At 37.0% G+C, this 18111-nt stretch overlaps 1 protein-coding gene across 2 annotated transcripts; it reads right to left on the bottom strand.

The window, feature by feature from the left end:
- Positions 1-11104: 11104 nt before the first annotated feature.
- LOC111885839 (uncharacterized) lies at positions 11105-13120 on the bottom strand. Of its 2 annotated transcripts, none has more exons than XM_023882069.3 (5): positions 12899-13120; positions 12693-12772; positions 12202-12358; positions 11785-11831; positions 11105-11633 (listed from the first exon to the last, which is right to left on the bottom strand). In XM_023882069.3, the coding sequence occupies exons 1-5, from the start codon at positions 12990-12992 to the stop codon at positions 11400-11402; spliced, it is 612 nt and encodes a 203-aa protein (XP_023737837.1). In that variant the 5' UTR covers positions 12993-13120; the 3' UTR covers positions 11105-11399. The 2 variants fall into 2 exon arrangements, with proteins under 2 accessions (XP_023737837.1, XP_023737842.1); XM_023882074.3 differs by having other exon boundaries at positions 12232-12358; positions 12899-13118.
- Positions 13121-18111: the final 4991 nt, after the last annotated feature.

Here is an 18111-nt window from a genome sequence, read left to right as displayed (position 1 = left end):
TGAATTAAATGCATGTTCAATTAGAGAAACCTAGATCCAAGCAATTAGGGTTTGCATGTGCACATAGGAAAGTTCTTGTTTCTTAAACCCATCAATTACATGGTCCATAACAACACGTAGTAGTGATAAGATTGGAGAAGAAAAATATTTGTTCAAAAAGAAATATGTTTCTCTTATTGAAGACCTAAATGATCTTTGTGCTATTAAGTTTGTTGAAGTTCTTGACAATGGAGTTCAATGTGATGTTCTTGATGTTCAAGAAAAAGGAGTTCAAGTTGATTCTCAAGATGAAAAAGTTTTTTGCTCAATTGTAGTTCAAACTGATGATATGTGTTCTTGTGATTCATTTGAAGGAATGATTCCGTATCAAAAGCCGGTGATTCAAGAAGTTCACAAGTATCAAACTCCAAAAGATTTGATTCAAACTCACAAAGTTCAAGTTGTGGAAAGTGGGTTTGTTCATGAAGTCAAGTCTTCAAGATGCAAAAAGATGAGATAGAAAAAGAGGAAGAAGATTAATCGGAAAAATAAGCGGGTTTACTCACAAAAATCGTCAAATGTTGTGAAGCCAAAATCCGTGAAGCGAATTTGGGTTCCCAAGCAACAATCTCCAAATGTTGCATTGAATTTGAAGTCAAAACCCAATAGTGTTGGTGGTGCTTTTGAAGATGTTCTTGGATCTTTCAAGAACACGAAGAACACGAAGAATGAGTTGTACATCTCACATAATGGGTGGTACAATGTTCAAATTGGAGATTTTTTCATTCCGACAAAAGAACCAAGATCTTCCAAATTTGATTCGTTTGTTGAAAATGGAACTCCATTCGTCAAAAAGGTATCTCAAATTCTCAAATGGATTCCAATATGTCCGTGATTTCAATTCGTATTTTTCATTTTTCATTTTTGATCGATTTGTCTCGTTGGATCTAATATGTTTCAATACCATTGGTAATCCAACAATAATTTTTTTAATAACAAACCCAAAACAAACATTTAATTTTGTTTTGATTTCATCTTGAACCCAAATCGCATAATACATTACTGTTCATCAAATCCTTTTTAACCCAAACCAAATTTCAAAATGATCGTATTCGTCGATCTAATTTTCAAGCCCAATTCGTTGATCAGTATCTTATTAATCCATCAAAAACAATCCTAAATGAGTCGTCAAAAGTTTTTTTTTCTTTTCCTTGATCGATTCGGATGAGCATCGGAGTTTAATATCGATATTTGGCTGATTTCATGAGTTTAATCGATCAACATCCAATGGACGAGTTGACTAAAAGTCAAAATCGACTTTTGTTTGTGAGATTGTTACTGAATCAATACACGATTTAAGCTGTTTGAAATCAAATAGTTTTGGATGAAGGATTGATAGTATTTGATATGACTGTTGATGCTTAATTCATTGGAGTCGAACTATTTGTGTTTTGAAAGAAGAAAGTCAAAGCGGAAGTCAAAATCAGTTTCTTGATGAATCTAGAATCGATTTCGTTTTTGATGTTCTTGTTTTGAGTCGTTTGAGTCATTTGAGTCGAAAAACAAATCTTTGGAGTCGATTGTTAGATATCGATGTTTTGAGTTAGTCTCAACAAGCGAAGCATGTGTTACAATCATTCGATGATTAGCAATTTTAGATTCGACAGTCGAAGACATGAAATTGTGATTTGGATGATAGTTAATGTGTGAAGGGTCTGATATTTCGAAGGGTTGGACTGGGACGTGATATTCGAAGGGTTGATTTTGGTGTTGTTAACGAATTCTTTGATATTGGAAATCGATGTGCGAAGGTTCAATTTTTTATTGTTTATGGGTATCGATTGGGAAGAGTAGATGTTGGTCTACTGGTTTTGAAATAGACTGGGAAAATGCATTTAATATTGGGAATCAAAATCATTTTGAGATCGTATGTGAAGATTAGTGATTGAAAAAACGAAGGCTATGAAATCAATTGGAATTGAGATTTGTTAATGGATAGTTGGGTTTGATGTCAATGGCTTTGCTATCTGATTGATTTGAGTTCACGATTTAGCTCATATGAGAATCGTGTTTGCAAGCTTGATTTCAAATATTTGTGTTGAATCGGAGAAAATTTGGTTTTGGGTTTGAATGAGGTTGATTGTGAACGAATGGACGAAAGGGGTTTTTGAGTTGTACGATAGGTTACTGTTCACTGGAGAGGCTTCGTATTCATATGACTTGAAAGAAGGAAAAACAAATTTTCGTTTATGGCCCTTGACACTTCTTATGTTTGACACTTTTCACCCAAAGTCGAAAATTCTTTGGAGCTTCGTATATTTTGGGGATTCTTCGTATGATTTGTGTACAAAGGGTAGATTTTTTGAAAATAGTCCCTGAGGATTCGTAAGTTTGGTATTTTACGCCCAATTTCGAAAAATGACTAATTTTTTGCTGGAAATTGAAGATTGTGCATTTTTGGCCCCTGCAGTTTGTGTGAATTTACGATTTATGACCAGTTTCGCAAATGGGATAGAGTTTCACATATATATTTGTTTTTGGCGCAATGGGTCCCTGCAAGTTTCAGAAAGTGACAATTTCTACTCGGTTTTTGGAAAATCTTGCATTTTTTATAACGTCCCAAAAACCAGGGGTAAAAATTTCATTTTTAATATAACTAAAACATTGATACCATTTAATTCAAACAATCAATCATAGTCAATCAAATCGTTTATCATAGTTTATCCCAAAATCATTCATTGCGGAAATCATAGGTGTGTGCACCGCGATCGACCCGAGCTCTTCCTTTCCAAAACGATGATACCTGAAACCATAAACGAACCTGTAAGCACGAAGCTTAGTGAGTTTCCCAGAGCATACCATTCACACAAACCACATATCACATATTCTGATAGCTATAAAAGCTACACACATATCATATATATTGTTAGCTATAAAAGCTACCATATATCACATAAGCCCTTCATACATAAAATATGTAATAGTGCCATGGGCTACCCCACATGGTCTTTACCTAGGACCGCCATGGTCTCCCCCACATGGTCTTACATCCAATGCCATGGGCTACCCCACATGGTCTTTACCTAGGACTGCCATGGGCTACCCCACATGGTCTTTACCTAGGACTGCCATGGGCTACCCTACATGGTCTTACATCCAATGCCACAGGCTTCCCCCGCGGTCTTCCCTGCAAATACCATATATAACCAAATAGCATATCATGCATCACATAAACATCTACACATAACACGTACATAAACCTGTAAGGATGTCGTGGCTACCCCCAGGGTCTTATACCATTGTGCCATGGGCTACCCCACATGGTATTCCATGCAAGTATCACAAAGACAACTAGCATATCACATAATTACCAGCATACCACCTAGCATAAAGCTAACTATCAAATCACACAACATAAGAAGGCCGACCTTGGTGCCTTAGACCCATTGGTATGGTGAGAAGACTCACCTGCAACTGTCGGCTGAAGAAATAAGATCACGCTACTCCAACCACCGACACGAACTCCACCACTGCTCAACACTAAATAACTAAACTCAATAAATGCCAATAATTATCAAAATACCCCTAGAAGTCAACTGTTCAACTCTTGGTCAAAGTCAAAGTCCTTAGTCAAAGTCAAACTTCCTGACTGACTCTACTCGCCGAGTCAACCCGCTGACTCGTCGAGTCCAAGAATCTTCGAGTCCCATCCTGATCAACTCACCGAGTCGTCCCTCGACTCACCGATTCACGACTTAACCAGAAAAGGTTAGGGTTCCATGACTAGACTCGCTGAGTCCAAGGCAATATTCAACATACTCGCCAAGTTGTTCTTCCAACTCGCCGAGTTCATGCACATATTCATACAACTCGTCAAGTACACTCATGTGACTTGCCGAGTATCTCTAGTTCTCAATCCATTCAGAGGCTTTTCAAGCCATGCAGGGGCTCCAATACACATATCTACCCTTCTACAAGCTATCCCTCACGTAAAGTTGCAAACTTTACGTGATACCAAGGAGATATAAGCCCAAAACACACTAGGGATTGGGTTTTAGACAAAGGGGATTTACCAACAACCCAAGAACTGAAGCTTTATGACATTCTAAGCCATCATGAGTCTAGATCTGGAGCAGCAACCCCAGATCTAACTCCCAAATTCGAGATAGGTCTCAAAACAAGCTAAGGGACTCCCAAAACAACCACCAAGGATACACCAAAAAGGAAATAGCTTAAGATAAGGCTCCTTACCTCAGAGATGTGCCCAAAACTGATGTAGATCACAGATTTATACAAGCCCTTGGTGCTAACTTCCAATTTCTCAAGCTCCTTCCACCAATTTCCTCTTCTAAGCACCCAATCTCCTCTGCAATGAAGCCTCACATGAATTTTGGGGTTTCTGGAACTCAAAGGGAGGGTAAAGAGGCTGAACGAGGAACATAACATTCTTTATATAGGGCACAACCCCGAGATTAGGGTTTTTCTCTCTTCAGCACCAACTCGTCGAGTCTAACTACCGACTTGACGAGTTGGTCACTTAACTCGCGACCAAAATCCCGCTCCAACTCGGCAAGTCGGGATACCTACTCGTCGAGTCCCCTTCTTTATTTACACTTTACCCCCTGAACTCTTGATTCTGACTTGGGATGTTACATTTCCTTTCTGGGCCTTTCTGATTTCTTGTGTTACAACTTTCACCCGAAAAGTCAAATTCTTTCACAAATTGGAAAATTTTTGTGGCTTTTTCGTGATTGTTTTTCCATGCAAGATTTTTGGTGATTCATTTTTGGTACACATCAAGGGGAAGTATTGTATTGTTCATTCCTCGGGCGCTTCTCACCCTGAATGAGTTTTATAATCATTTTTTGATTATAAAAGGGGGAGAATGATGGGTATTCGAAGCTTCTCGGGTTTGTAGGATATTCATTTGCGGATTTGAAGACCGGTGTTATTTCGATGGGGAGTTTGGTCTTGATCGTGCTAGCTCGTTGAATACTGAAGCCGGGGCATCCAATCCTAACTTTGAGGGGGATAATGTTAGGGTGCAAAGTCATGCTTGGATGAGGCTTTACCCACTTGTGTGTGTAATGAGTTGCCTTTCCTTTATAAGGAAGTGAGTGGCACTTATTTTAGGTAAGGAACCATTTGGAGTGTTAGACTAGAGAGAGAAATTGTGTACAAACCCATTTGTATAATCTTTCTAGATCTAATATGAGCTTACACAGATTTATTTACTCCTTGTGTTCTTGATTTTACATGTTGATTCACTAGATCTTTCATATTCCGCACATGCCATCATAATCAACACCACATCAGTAAGCACGAAGCTTAGTGAGTTCCCCAAAATACCACATACAACATACTAGCCACTCGAGGCTATAACTCAATGATGCCTTCCGGCCAATGTGTCTCAGTGGACCTTCCGGCTCTACAGCTTTGGTAGACCTTCCGGTCCTACCATGATTTGCCTTTCGGCTCATAACTCTGATTGCCTTCCGGCCATATATATCATTGGACCTTCCGGTCCGGTCTGAATAAATCATAACATAATATCACATAGACAAGATGGATAACTCAAGTAAGCAAATAAGACCTTCAGTCACACATAAATACCACTCTAGGTAACGTATAGTGAGAAGACTCACCTCGGATGATGAACAATCTCTATATACGCTGCTGCCACGCACCAACCTCTAACTCTGTGCCAAACCCACAATTATCCCAATTAGGAACTAATTCTCAACTCCCGCTCATTAGGTCTAAAGGTAGTCCACTAACTAACCCATCAATGGACTAAAACCCATTGGGCCCACCAAGGCCCAATTCTCAAACTAAATGGTAGGCCCAACATTAGATATACTCCCCAAGCCCACTAAAGGCCCACTTTGCTAAACTGGGTCCACTCCCTCCAATGGGCCTCACCTCAAGCCCAAATGTATCCTTGGCCCATAAATTCAAACTATTGATGGCCCAACAGCCCAAGACATGGCCCAAAACATAGACCAAATCACAAAATCCAACACAGACAAGTTACGAAGGGCGTACACCTATGTACGCTAAGCGTACCAACTCGATGGCGAGTACGTTGGGCGTACCTGCACGTATGCTTAGCATAACCTTCCTGTGAAGGCCTTTTCCATAAAGTGCTTATTACTTCATTCTAGAGGCTAAAAATTCAAATCCAAGACCTTATTATCCTCTTAATCCTTAAAGTCATAATCTTGGTGACTTGCAATTCACCAAATAAGCTCAAACTTAAAAGGCAACAACATACTTCCATAACAAGAGCTAAATATCATGCATGAACTCATTAGGACCATCAATATTGAAACTTTATTGCTTAAGGGACCCTTTTAGCTGTGAGGGTGGCAACCCTAAGCTCAAAAAACGAGATTCCAACATAAAGGTCTAATTGTCTAAACTTGGGACTAAAACAACTCCAAAACTCCACTACACAAGATCTATGCATTTTTGAGTAAAGTTATGAACATTATACCTCAGAAGAGCTCCAAATGATGATGTTATTCCAGATCTATGAGCTCCAAACTCCCAAGTTCTTCCTGGCCAACTTCCTCTTTTGCAAATCCCAAGCTTACACCACCAAATGATCCTCTTGAAGACCAAATCTCCCCAAGGAAGAAGATATGAGGCATTCAACGGCTTCTATGAGGTTGGGGAACAAACATGGAGGCTAGGGTTCGGACCATAATGTTCTATAAATAGTGGCACACCTTAAATTTAGGGTTTCTGGACTCTGGAAGTACGCTGGGTGTACCTCTTGTACATTGGGTGTACACCAAGGAGTACCCGCGACCATTTCCCTTATACGCTGGGCGTAGCCCAGCCTTACGTTGGGTGTACCCACGCGCTTGCATTTCTCATGCGTGGCCTTCTATGCCAACTCTTCTCCTTAAGGGACCATTTATGTCAAAAACCTCCAAGTGTCATAGCTTCCTCACCTGATATCCGTTTTCGGCGAACTTTGTATCCACGAAAAGGTAACGAGAAGCTCTACACTTCTATATATCCTAGAGCCCACTCGAGCTCAGATCCAAAATTTATGAAAAGCCCAAACCAACACTTGCCGATACCCTTGGGACCTAATGCACAACCCGAACCCTTTTCTCACACAATTCATGTTATCCATATCCAAGAAGGCCTAAACATTTCTCCTTTAAAATCTCAAAACCTTCTCATATTAAGATTACGGCCCACGAGCCTTAAATCACAGAACAATACGGAACATGATGTTACAATTCTCCCCCACTTAAATTAGATTTCGCCCTCAAAATCGTTCCTTCTCTTCGCACAGATCGAAACAAAGAACCCGAGAAGCACAAGCGGAAAATCTTTTAACATTCAACGATCCTTCTCCCAAGACATCCAAAACCAAATAAAAATGTCCCAAGCCAAAGAAGGATGGACCCCTTTTTCCGTGAAGATACCTGCTCTAACTTTCCAGAACTGGAAACTATAGTGGTCTGTCTCCCCGACAGACCACCCATGTCGAATATCACCCTGATAATCGCTCATCGAACAACAGACTTAGATAAAACACTCCCAACTCGGAGTATCAGATCAACTCCTGACCCAACGGTCGAACCTCCAAGGGCTACCCCTTGCACACACAATAAAAGGACTTTACAACTCTCCTGTTCATAATAGCTACCTCAACTCATCGTGGCACACAAGTCATGTAGTTGCTCTACCCCAAGCAAAAACTACAACTTATCTGAAATTGTCTCACCCCCGAACTCTGTCGTTTACCAACCACTGATTCCATGCGTTTCGCGGTTCTCCCCATACTGACGAACTAACTCACTCTGGTCTAATATATCTTGATGGAGAACAATACTTCTCATAATGAACCTATCTATGAGTCCGAAACCTTATCTTGCCTACTAAACACATGAACGAGTCCAGACTCAAGCTAGAGAGTTGAATTCAATAACAGGATATAACGATTTTTGTCAGATATTGAGACATCGGCCTCTCCCTTGGCTCAACCACCAAGATCCTCCAGATTCAATTGATGAGGCTACACAAGCCTAAGAACTCTTCTGTGTCATGCTTTGGCTGGTGAAAACTATGGTTCCTCGTAATTCCACAGCGCTCTCTCTCTGACTAGTGAAAGCTACGGCTCCCCGCAGTTCCACCAGCCAGTACGCTTAGCGTACCCAGGAGTACGCCTTACGTACTCTGCCAGTTTGTGGTTTGCGTTTTTAGGCCTCGACTTGGGTTGTGTTTTGGACTTTGGGCCTCTAGGCCATAGTGGGTCAATAGGAGTCATGTAATATGGGCTAAAATATGTTATGGGCTTAAGGCAAGGCCTATTAAAGGGATTGGGCCCAATGGAGCAAATTGGGCCATTAGTGGGCTTGAGAAGCTTACCTAGTATTGGGCTTTGTGAATCATGGTAATGGATCTTGGATATGTATCAAGTTGGGTTAGGAGGGGTAGAATGGTCATTCTACCCTATGAAGAATTAATTTATTATACTAAGTGATGTTTTGGTATTGATAGCTCGGGGAGCCGAATGAGCAGAGGTTCGAGAATTGTCACATAACAGCTAGAGGGATATCAGCAAGGGTTTAGCAGTTCAAGATGAGTCTCCTCATCGTGTGAATGGGTCTAAGGCCACAATGTCAGCCCATATAGTTATGAGTAGGAAGACCCAGGGGTTAGCCCTAGGCGTTGTATGCTAGTATGATATTCCGGACCAAGGTCCGATATTGGGCGGGTGCCTAAAGAAGGTTTGCATGTTAGATTATACTTGTTCTCTGTGTGATACTTGTATGTTCCTGGTAGGGAGTTGAGTGTGGGCGAGGTCCCGTATCTTATCACTAGCAGAGTATGGACGGGGTTCCGTATCTCATTAGTAGCAGAGCAGGGGCGAGGTCCGATATAGGAGAGGAGTGAGTGTGGGCGGGGGGACGTATCTCACTAATAACAGGAGCATGGACGGGGTTTCATGACTCACCAGTAGCAGGACAGGGGTGAGGCCCAAGATAGGTGAGGCCTTAGTATAGGAATATAGTAGAGTATGTTACCTTACGTGTTATGTGTTATGATTATATGTTTGAATGTGTTTAGCGGGACAGGCCTAGAGTCAGGCGGGGCCTAAGGGAAACAGATTTGTATACCGAGCGGGGCTCGAAGCCAGGCGGGGCCCGATGTAGTGGGTGTGGCCCATTGCTTGCAATATGTGTTTATGCATGGTATATGGTAGGTTGGGAAACTCACTAAGCTTCATGCTTACGGTTTTCAGTTTTGGTTTCAGGTACTTCCGGTAGCAGAGGGAAGAGCTCGGGGTGATCACATGACACACACCATTGTTTATTCAGCCTGGGATGTTTTACTCTGATAAAAGAAAATAATGTTTTAGACCTGATACTTTGAATTGATATGATGCTTATGTATGACTTGGTAATTATGGTTTTTATTATGAAATTAAAATGAACTTTTGGGGTCGTGTTTTTGGGACGTTACAAATAAAAATAGCTAATAAATATATCATAATAAAACTTACAATCGTGTTCATGTTGACCACGACCAAAGCCTACTGGAGGTGGTGGATCCCCGACTCCATCACCTCCATGTCCAATTCCCATAACATCAGCCATCATGGCAAAGAGTATCGTCCAAGTAAACCTCATCTGTAGCCTGTAAATTACAAGATATACAATATAGAAATACAATATGAATAAAAGTTAGTTACCATGCGAAATTGTAAGATATACAATATAGACGAACAACATAAATAAAAGTTAGACAAGCAATATGAATTAAAGGTACACTTGAAATAAAGTTTCTATTACAGAAAAAACGCATTTGATTTTTTTAATCAGAATCTTCATCATATACTTCAATGTCTTCTTCATTAGTATCATAATCAGAATCGTCATCATCATAATCAGTCTCTTTCTAGGAAACATTATCGATTCTACTCGTTGGCGAAGGTACTTCAGTCTCGTCCTCATCGTCATAATCAACATTGTTTTGAGCTACATCAACATTGTTTTGAAAGTATTGTGAGAGTCAATAAAAAGTCTAGCTCCAAATGAAGAGTGGTTTTGAACTGTGTTAACATTTTCAGCCTCCACATTGTCGACATCTTGGACAGAGTCACTGTAAGCATTTTAGACACGAGCGTTGTCGGAGGGTAGATCCCAAATAGTTCGATGATTAACATGCTCGATGACACAACGAGGGTTGTTGTTTTGGTTTCTTCGATGATTAACAAGCTCGCGGATGTAGAACACTTGTTTGGCTTGAGAAACGTATATGAGTTGATCATCTTGGTACGCTTCTTTTTCTGTGTTGATACTGATGAAATTATCATCAAGAATATCTCCTGTATCGAACCACTTGCACCAAAATATTACAGTCGAATAATCATATTAATATTACACCTCCATAATCTCTTCTAACTGACCATAATATTTCTCTCCGTCCTTACCAACCGCTAGAACCGAAGAGTTTTGCGTGTTGCGTTGTGCATCACGACTAAATACCATAAACCTAACACCATTGACTATGCACACAGTGTAAGTATAAACATCCATTTGTGAGCCCATTGAAAGGGCTGACAACTCTTTGTGGAATTCCAGAGAGTTTTCTTTTTCCATTTGATAAACCTATTAAACATATGTTGATGTGTTATGTATTCTTGATTCGTTATATTTATCAAAGATATTTGTTTGTTAATTATTATTACATTTTCAAGAAACCAGTGGGGAAATTCGATCTTTTCGTCACTTTCAGGATGTTCAAATTTGAATTTTCTATATTAGAGGGAAAAGTCAACGCGTTTTCGCTTTCCTCTACAACCCTTCAATTGAAAGAAAATCGGACAGATGGGGGCAATTTGACGCGGATCGCTGTTAGTTAGCATTAGTGGCGACTTCTTTAGCGGCGACGTAGGGCAATAGCGGTGACATATAACGCATCAATTACATGTCGCCAATAAAGACGTCGCCGGTAATGCCAACATTTATTATAGTGAAGTGAAACTATCCAAATCTTTAACTGTTTCCTCTACAAGCTTGCTAGTGGTACTAATGTAGTTGTTGCTGCTAAAAATAAAACATATATAGTACTACATGATCTCACAAGACTAGGAAACTTTAATGTTTAAAACAAAGCATACATAATCTACAAAACATCAGCAAAACATTTCATGACCCTTCTATTATGAAAATTAAACAAAAAAATACAAACACCCAGAAAGAAAAATAATACCGTTCTTGGGTTTTGCTAGTTGTTAATCCTATCTAAGTATATATATGTTAGGGGCCGGACTTCACTTCTATGGAGGGATCAAAATTGTGAGCCTAAACCTAACTTCTTAATACTTATTTTTCGTTTTATAGTTGGAAATCATAGGCCTAAATATTAAACAAAACCACCAGTTGGTTAAGTCAGTTTCTAGGCTCCTGATTGTTGATAGGAGGCTTTCGACGAGGCCTCCTCATACCACTGTAGTCCCTTCTCATCATCTGCATAACTTTTTGATCAGCTTCTTCAAGTAGTTTTCTCCATTCGTCACTCTGATCTTCATTAGAAATGATATGATTTGTGTTCAAACTCGAGACTTGTTTTTGCAAGCTTCTTTTAGGGTTTATTGCCATCGTCTCCAAGGTACATTTTTGTCCCTGCAAGTGACAGACACAATGTCTAAATGACGTATTGAAGATAATCCAAGATTTGTTCACGTGAATGCTCAAGATTCATTGTGTTTAGGTCAAATGAGAAGCATTGTTAATATATATATGTAATCAAAAGATTTAGAAATTATATAATTACTTGGTTATCCAAGAAATCTTGTGGTCCTTCCTTTGAAGCGTTCTTATCTGTTCATAGTAATATAACAAAAGCATGTTAATTTCCAATATAATTACAATTAATTAAACCTAATAAACACATCTTTTGCTGCCAAACAGGTTTTAAAATAAGTGGGTTAATTAGTTGCCATAATACTGTCTCCGTAAACATTTTTTTTTTTTTTTACTTTAAAGGTCAAATAACTACAGTGTATTAGCTTTATAAAATTGCTACACATGCATAGGGTTAAAGAAAAGGTGATTATACTTAAAAGGGATCTAATTATAATTAAATTAAGAAATACAAGCAGTAATTAGTAATATTTTATTGCCTGTTTTCAATTATTCCTAGGAGGGTGGTGTTTTGGCACATGATAATCAGCAGTGAAAGCAACAAAACCTGCTTCCACATTCAACTTCTGGGCATCACCTGTGCTTGATCTTGAATCCATTTCTGCATCTCGTTTCTTCAAATTCATTCCCATTTTCCTTCCTCCGACTTTCTCTTTGCTTGATACGCCAGCAATCCTTGAAATTCCAGCGACGTGGATGGGTTCCTGTTGAAAGTTACAGAAGCTTGTAATTAACACTTTCTATGTATTAAAAAAGGCACGATTAAATCAAGAAATAGACTTCTGGTTATTGTTTAGTTGTTAGATATCCCGAATACCCATTTAAGCTCCTTTAGAAGACCGAGATGATGAGAGTGTTGAGTTCAAGAACTCTATAAAATATGACAAAACCAGATGGCTTAACGTTGAAAAAATTTCTTTTTTTCCGAAAAGGTGGTCAAGATATGATAGACACACAGACCTTTTGTTAGAAAGACTCGAACGCATTAGGTTCAAAGTACGTGTTAGATATCAGTTGGGTCAAAAACAAAACTTTTACCTTCTTGGCAGATGCATCCTTTTCTTGAGCTTCTTTGATTGAATTTCCTCCCATTAATCTCCTTTCAACCAAAAAGACAACTAAGAAAGAGAGAACATTGATCAGTTCACAAAGATTCAAAGAAGAGAGAGAAAGCGAGAGAGAGAGAGAGAGAGAGAGAGGGGGGGGGGGGGGGGGGGGGGGGGGGGGGATGAAATATGAACTACCTTGATGATGATCAGCATGTACAGAAAGATTTTGGAGGGCAAATGAAACAATGAGAAGAGCAAGTATGAAGCCTTCAAACCTTATGAACAACATACTTTAATGATTCCTATGTTTTCTTGTTTTTTGTGTAGCTAAGAGACTGTAGTTGTGGTCTAAAGAGGACAGAAGAGATTACATGGAGAAGAGCATGGGGGGTTTTATAGGCGGTTCAAAGCATTATAATTAACACCGGTCAAAGGTAGCTAGGGTTCCAATACGGTCTCCAGTAAAATATAAGTCTCCTTGAGATGTGCACAACTTTAGGAGGAAATTAACTTTTACAAATTAAAAATATAAAAAAAGAATCCATATATGTTGAAGAAAAGATCAAAGAAAAATGTCCTTTTCCCACTTGCTAAAGTAATCCAAAATGGGGTTGGCTAATTTGGGTAACAAGTCGAAATAGATACTGATCCAAATAATGGGTTTGTGTCAAAATAATTCATTTATGTATCAAAACTAAACTAGGTCATGTTGGGCAGACATCAAATTATATATTTTTTAGTTTTGTATAAATAATCAATATGTTCAATTTAATATTAAAATCATATTGCTATGGTAATAATTACAACCCTTTAAGTATTTTGGACTAACTTATATATATATATATATATATATATATATATATATATATATATATATATATATATATATATATATATATATATATATATATATATATATATATATATATATATATATAGTAAGAATCATAAGCTTCAAACAAATGTGGATGATTTGGTAATTTACTTAAAACTAGACAATCCTAAATTTGAGATTAGACAATCGTACAATATTTGTCGATCATATAGCAATGCACAACAATTAAGAGAGAGAAAAAAAGAGTGTGTGTGTGTGTGTGTGGGGGGGGGGGGGGGGGGGTGTGGAGGTATAGAGGATTGATTATTTAAGATATTTATGCTTGTTTGTAAAATGTTTATTAGCTTGTAGATTTTTGTAGATTGGTGATCACAATTTCGAAAATAAGTGTTTGTATTAGCTTATATGTTGTGATATTGGAATAAAAAATTTTAAGAACGACTAACATACATATTATTCTATTTCTAAATCTATATATATTTCGTCCCGGGCATAAGAAAAAACCTTCGCCTGCTTGGCCGATGTCACAAATCTTCCATAGGTTGCCTCCAAAAGATGTTTCCTATTTAATGGACAAATATAAATATATATTAAATATCAAACACTAGTTGTGAGATATACTAGTTTATTAAAAATAAAAGTTTAATATAAATTTGTAATTATAGAAAATTGGATGTATTGTATTAATGATTTAACTTTAATTCTAAGAGATTTGAAACAAAACGAAATAAACGTATGTAGAACATTTATTCTGAAATTTAATAAAGTGTAAATTTTGAATTTAAAAAAATGAACTTCAACAACAACGTGCGGTCGATGATATTAAACATTTCAAAACGGTTTAGAAACACCTTAGTGAAGCTTGTCGTTCTAGGTTGCTAGCTATATAGTTACAAGAAGTTGTCATTCTTAAACGGCCAATCGCGAAAAACCATCTTACCATTTGGGAAATTCGATGTTTGAGTTGTAGATTTTTCAATTAAGGCCTTCTAGTATAGATAGCACGAGAGTGTTCGTGGTCTAGGTGGCCACGAACCACGACCATGCACACCACCCCGGTGGTTCGTGGTGGGTCGTGGTCGTGGTGCTTCGGACAACGAACCCAAACGGCGAATAGTTTAATTTCTTGCATTAAATCTCGTTTAACCACTTTCTTCTCCTCCCTAATGGCTTCTTTTCTATTTCTTCAACAGTCAACTATAAATACTACCACTCATCTTATTTTCATACAATTCTTTTCCCTTTTAGATACATTTTTGTTGTTTGATCCTTCAAAAACTATTTCTCCCAAAAATAAAAAATGGTCAGAAGAGGAAGAAGAGAAATTAGCACAAGCATGGGTGCAGTTTCGGAAGACGACGCTGGTAAAACTGCCGGTTCTTTTTGGATAAATGTTGAAAGTGCTTTCCATGGTTTAATGAGTTGTGTAATTCGAAATGTTGATGAAATATGCTTGAAGTGGCGTGATATGAGGCCCAAATGTTCTGAGTTCAATGAAATTTACAATTTTGTTGTTAACATACACGAAGCTGGTATCGATCCGGTTAATGTGGCCATGAAATAATATGAAAACACAAATCATCGACGTTTTAGACATGTCAAAGCTTGACAAAAATTGAAGAATTACCCAAAATGGAATAACCTTGCTTAAAAAAACACAAATTAGAAGTTTGGTACTTTTAGCCTTTTAATTCTTAATGTTATTTTTATTGTTTTTTATTTTAGTTAATGTAATTTTTAGTTTTAAAGTTAAATGTAGTTTTTAATTAATGTAATTTAGTATTTAAAATTAATGAAAATTAGTATTTAAAAAAACAATTATATGAATTTTTATGTATTTTTGAATTAAATTTAATTTAAAAAAAATGAGATGTAGTGTTATGTTTAGTGGCAGGTATCCCATGTTAGTGATAGAAGAATGTGATGATAATAGGCATGTGACATACTTCAATGCCTTAATATATTGTATAAATGAAAAACCCTTTTCATATATATATATATATATATATATATATATATATATATATATATATATATATATATATATATATATATATATATATATATATATATATATATATATATATATATGCAAATAGGGATATCGCAAAAAAGTATATGAGCGTGTTCGGCACTACAAGCTTCTAGTGTTTAGTTTAAACAAATGCTCCAAATTCATATTCTACTTCATGTAGCGTTTAACAAAACACTATAAACTACAAGTTACCTGCTACCAGCTAATTTTGCCGAACACGTCCTATATCTTCGCAAAAGGGAATATGGCAATAGACAACCAAAAATCCATTTTAGTTTTTTTTGGAAACGGCAAACGAATTAAGTGGAGCCTACTCGCAATATTTCAACGAGCACCCCGGGTTCGAACTCCTTTACAGGGCAAACCCAGCCCCCATAGGGATTTCCAGGGAAAAATTCCCCACATGTGGCACCACAAGAGGTAGTTTAAGGGAATAGAACTCCCGACCTCACGCCCCACATGAGTATAAAACCCGGTGCATCAACCCAACTAGGATTGACATCACTTGCAAAAAAATCCATTTTAGTTGAAGACTGTTAGAAACATCTTTCATTTCTCCATCAAATTAATCAAATCACATCAAAAAAAATCTTGACATAAATAATAAATATTACCAGTTGATAATTAATTATTCACATACGCATGACAAATTATGAACACATGGAAAGTACGAAAATTTTGAATAGTTAATAGGGTCAAATATTGAAGCAATGGTCATTACAGTCAGAGATTCGATTATCAATCCTGAATCATACCCTCCTTTGGATACTTTTAGTTTCTGCTCAAACTTTTATTTTACTTGGTAAAAAAAACTATTTTATTAGCTTCTGACAAAATTTGAATTTCACGGTTTAGTATTCCCATGCATGATTTGTTAGGTTGATATATATATATATATATATATATATATATATATATATATATATATATATATATATATATATATATATATATATATATATATATATATATATATATATATATATAGGGTTGAGATCGGTTGGGAACTCAAAGTTTCCCGAGAACCCGATAATTAAAAGTGGAGCGTTGGATCAAAAGTAATTCGTTAAAGACATAATCGTCATCCTACCAATCCCATTTAATGTTTAATTTTTTTGTGTTTTTTAATATATTAATATAAATGTCTAAAAATTAACAAAATAACTCAAAATTTCGGGATTATTTTAAAAAAAAAATCGATTTTTTTTAAAAAAGTGGGGATTGTTTATTTTTTTTTCAAAAAACATGAAATTTTCAGATAAAAAATGAAAAAAATATATTTTTTAAAAAAGTGCATCTTTTTTTTTTTTTTTAAAATGTATTTTTTAAATTAAAAAACTACATTTTTTCTAGAACTGTATTTTTTTTCAAAAAACTGACTTTTTTTCAAAAAAAAAAAACTGTGATATTTATAAAAAAAAAGTGCAATTTTTTTCAAAACTACATTTTTTTAACAAAAAAATCAACGTTTTAGGTGCATATATTATATTTTTTCAAATGCATATACGCATATTTTGTAACGCCCCTGTTTCTGGGCTAGACATTAATGGCAATGTAATAGTCTAAGTTAACCTTTGTAACTCATTTTGAAATAATAAAAATATATTAAGTGAGTATTATGTGTTTTATGCTGAATTGTGTGGCTTAACTGAATTAAGAATAAAAATAAGCGTAAAAATAAAATGTTAGATAAAACCGATATCGATACATGAAGACGTAGTGGTCGTGACAAGGGTTCCGAATATATAAAGAATGTTGAAATCCGAGTTGTCATGAAGAAGTTATGACCTGTCAAAGTTGCGCGATAGAACCGGTACGACACTGCGTGACGTAAGTATGGAATTTATGATAGAGCGTTATTTATCCTTAGTGATATAAATGAAAGTCGTAGAATATGTTAAACCAAGAGCGTGCATAAAAAGAACGTCCAAATCTGACTGCGTATGAGGAAGTTATGATTTTTCTAATTTTCAGCTTAGCAGTATGTAGCCCGAAGTTCGAATTTGAGATCGATTGATATTTGCCCGAAACAATCTAAACGATAATTGAAGATCTCATCGATATTAGTACAACGGTAAAAAGGCAGACGAAAACGGACGTCGGATGAAGAATTTATGAATTTCTAACGGAGTTTTCCTGTCCCGGCCTATTAATAATATAATAAAAATAAAGTCAAAATTAGCCGACGGAGTCTAAATGGAAGTTGTAGAGCATAGTCTCACCTACGTGTGGATATAAAGAACGTCAAAAACGGAGCTCATATGCGAAAGTTACGAATTTTTGAAGTTTGGAAATGCGGAGTACACCCAGCGTAAGGGAGTACACCCAACGTACTTGTGTTCTTGGCCACGGATGAACCACGTCATAGCCTTGAAAGCCTCTGGTCTTATCCACCCAGTACGCCCAGCGTACGAGGTGTACGCCCAGCGTACATGTCAACAGGGGAGTACACCCAACGTACTATGGGGTTACGCCTAGCGTAATCAGAGGGTTCAGCACCCAATAAATAGAACATGAAGGCAGCCGAGTTTGGTTGCC

This window comes from Lactuca sativa, chromosome 4 (genome assembly GCF_002870075.4).
Source record: "Lactuca sativa cultivar Salinas chromosome 4, Lsat_Salinas_v11, whole genome shotgun sequence".
In the NCBI taxonomy this organism is placed as follows: Eukaryota; Viridiplantae; Streptophyta; class Magnoliopsida; order Asterales; family Asteraceae; genus Lactuca; species Lactuca sativa.
Note: the sequence above shows the minus strand (reverse complement) of the source record. Positions and strands in the feature narration are given on the sequence as shown.

Bases quoted from the DNA above. Each gene is read 5' to 3' on its own strand.
- LOC111885839 (XM_023882069.3), bottom strand. From the start codon at position 12,992: ATGTTGTTCATAAGGTTTGAAGGCTTCATACTTGCTCTTCTCATTGTT. The intron at 12,359-12,692 runs GTAAAAGTTTTG...AACTTTCAACAG, and splicing joins AGGATGCATCTGCCAAGAAG to GAACCCATCCACGTCGCTGG. The intron at 11,634-11,784 runs GTAATTATATAA...TGTCACTTGCAG, and splicing joins AAGATTTCTTGGATAACCAA to GGACAAAAATGTACCTTGGA.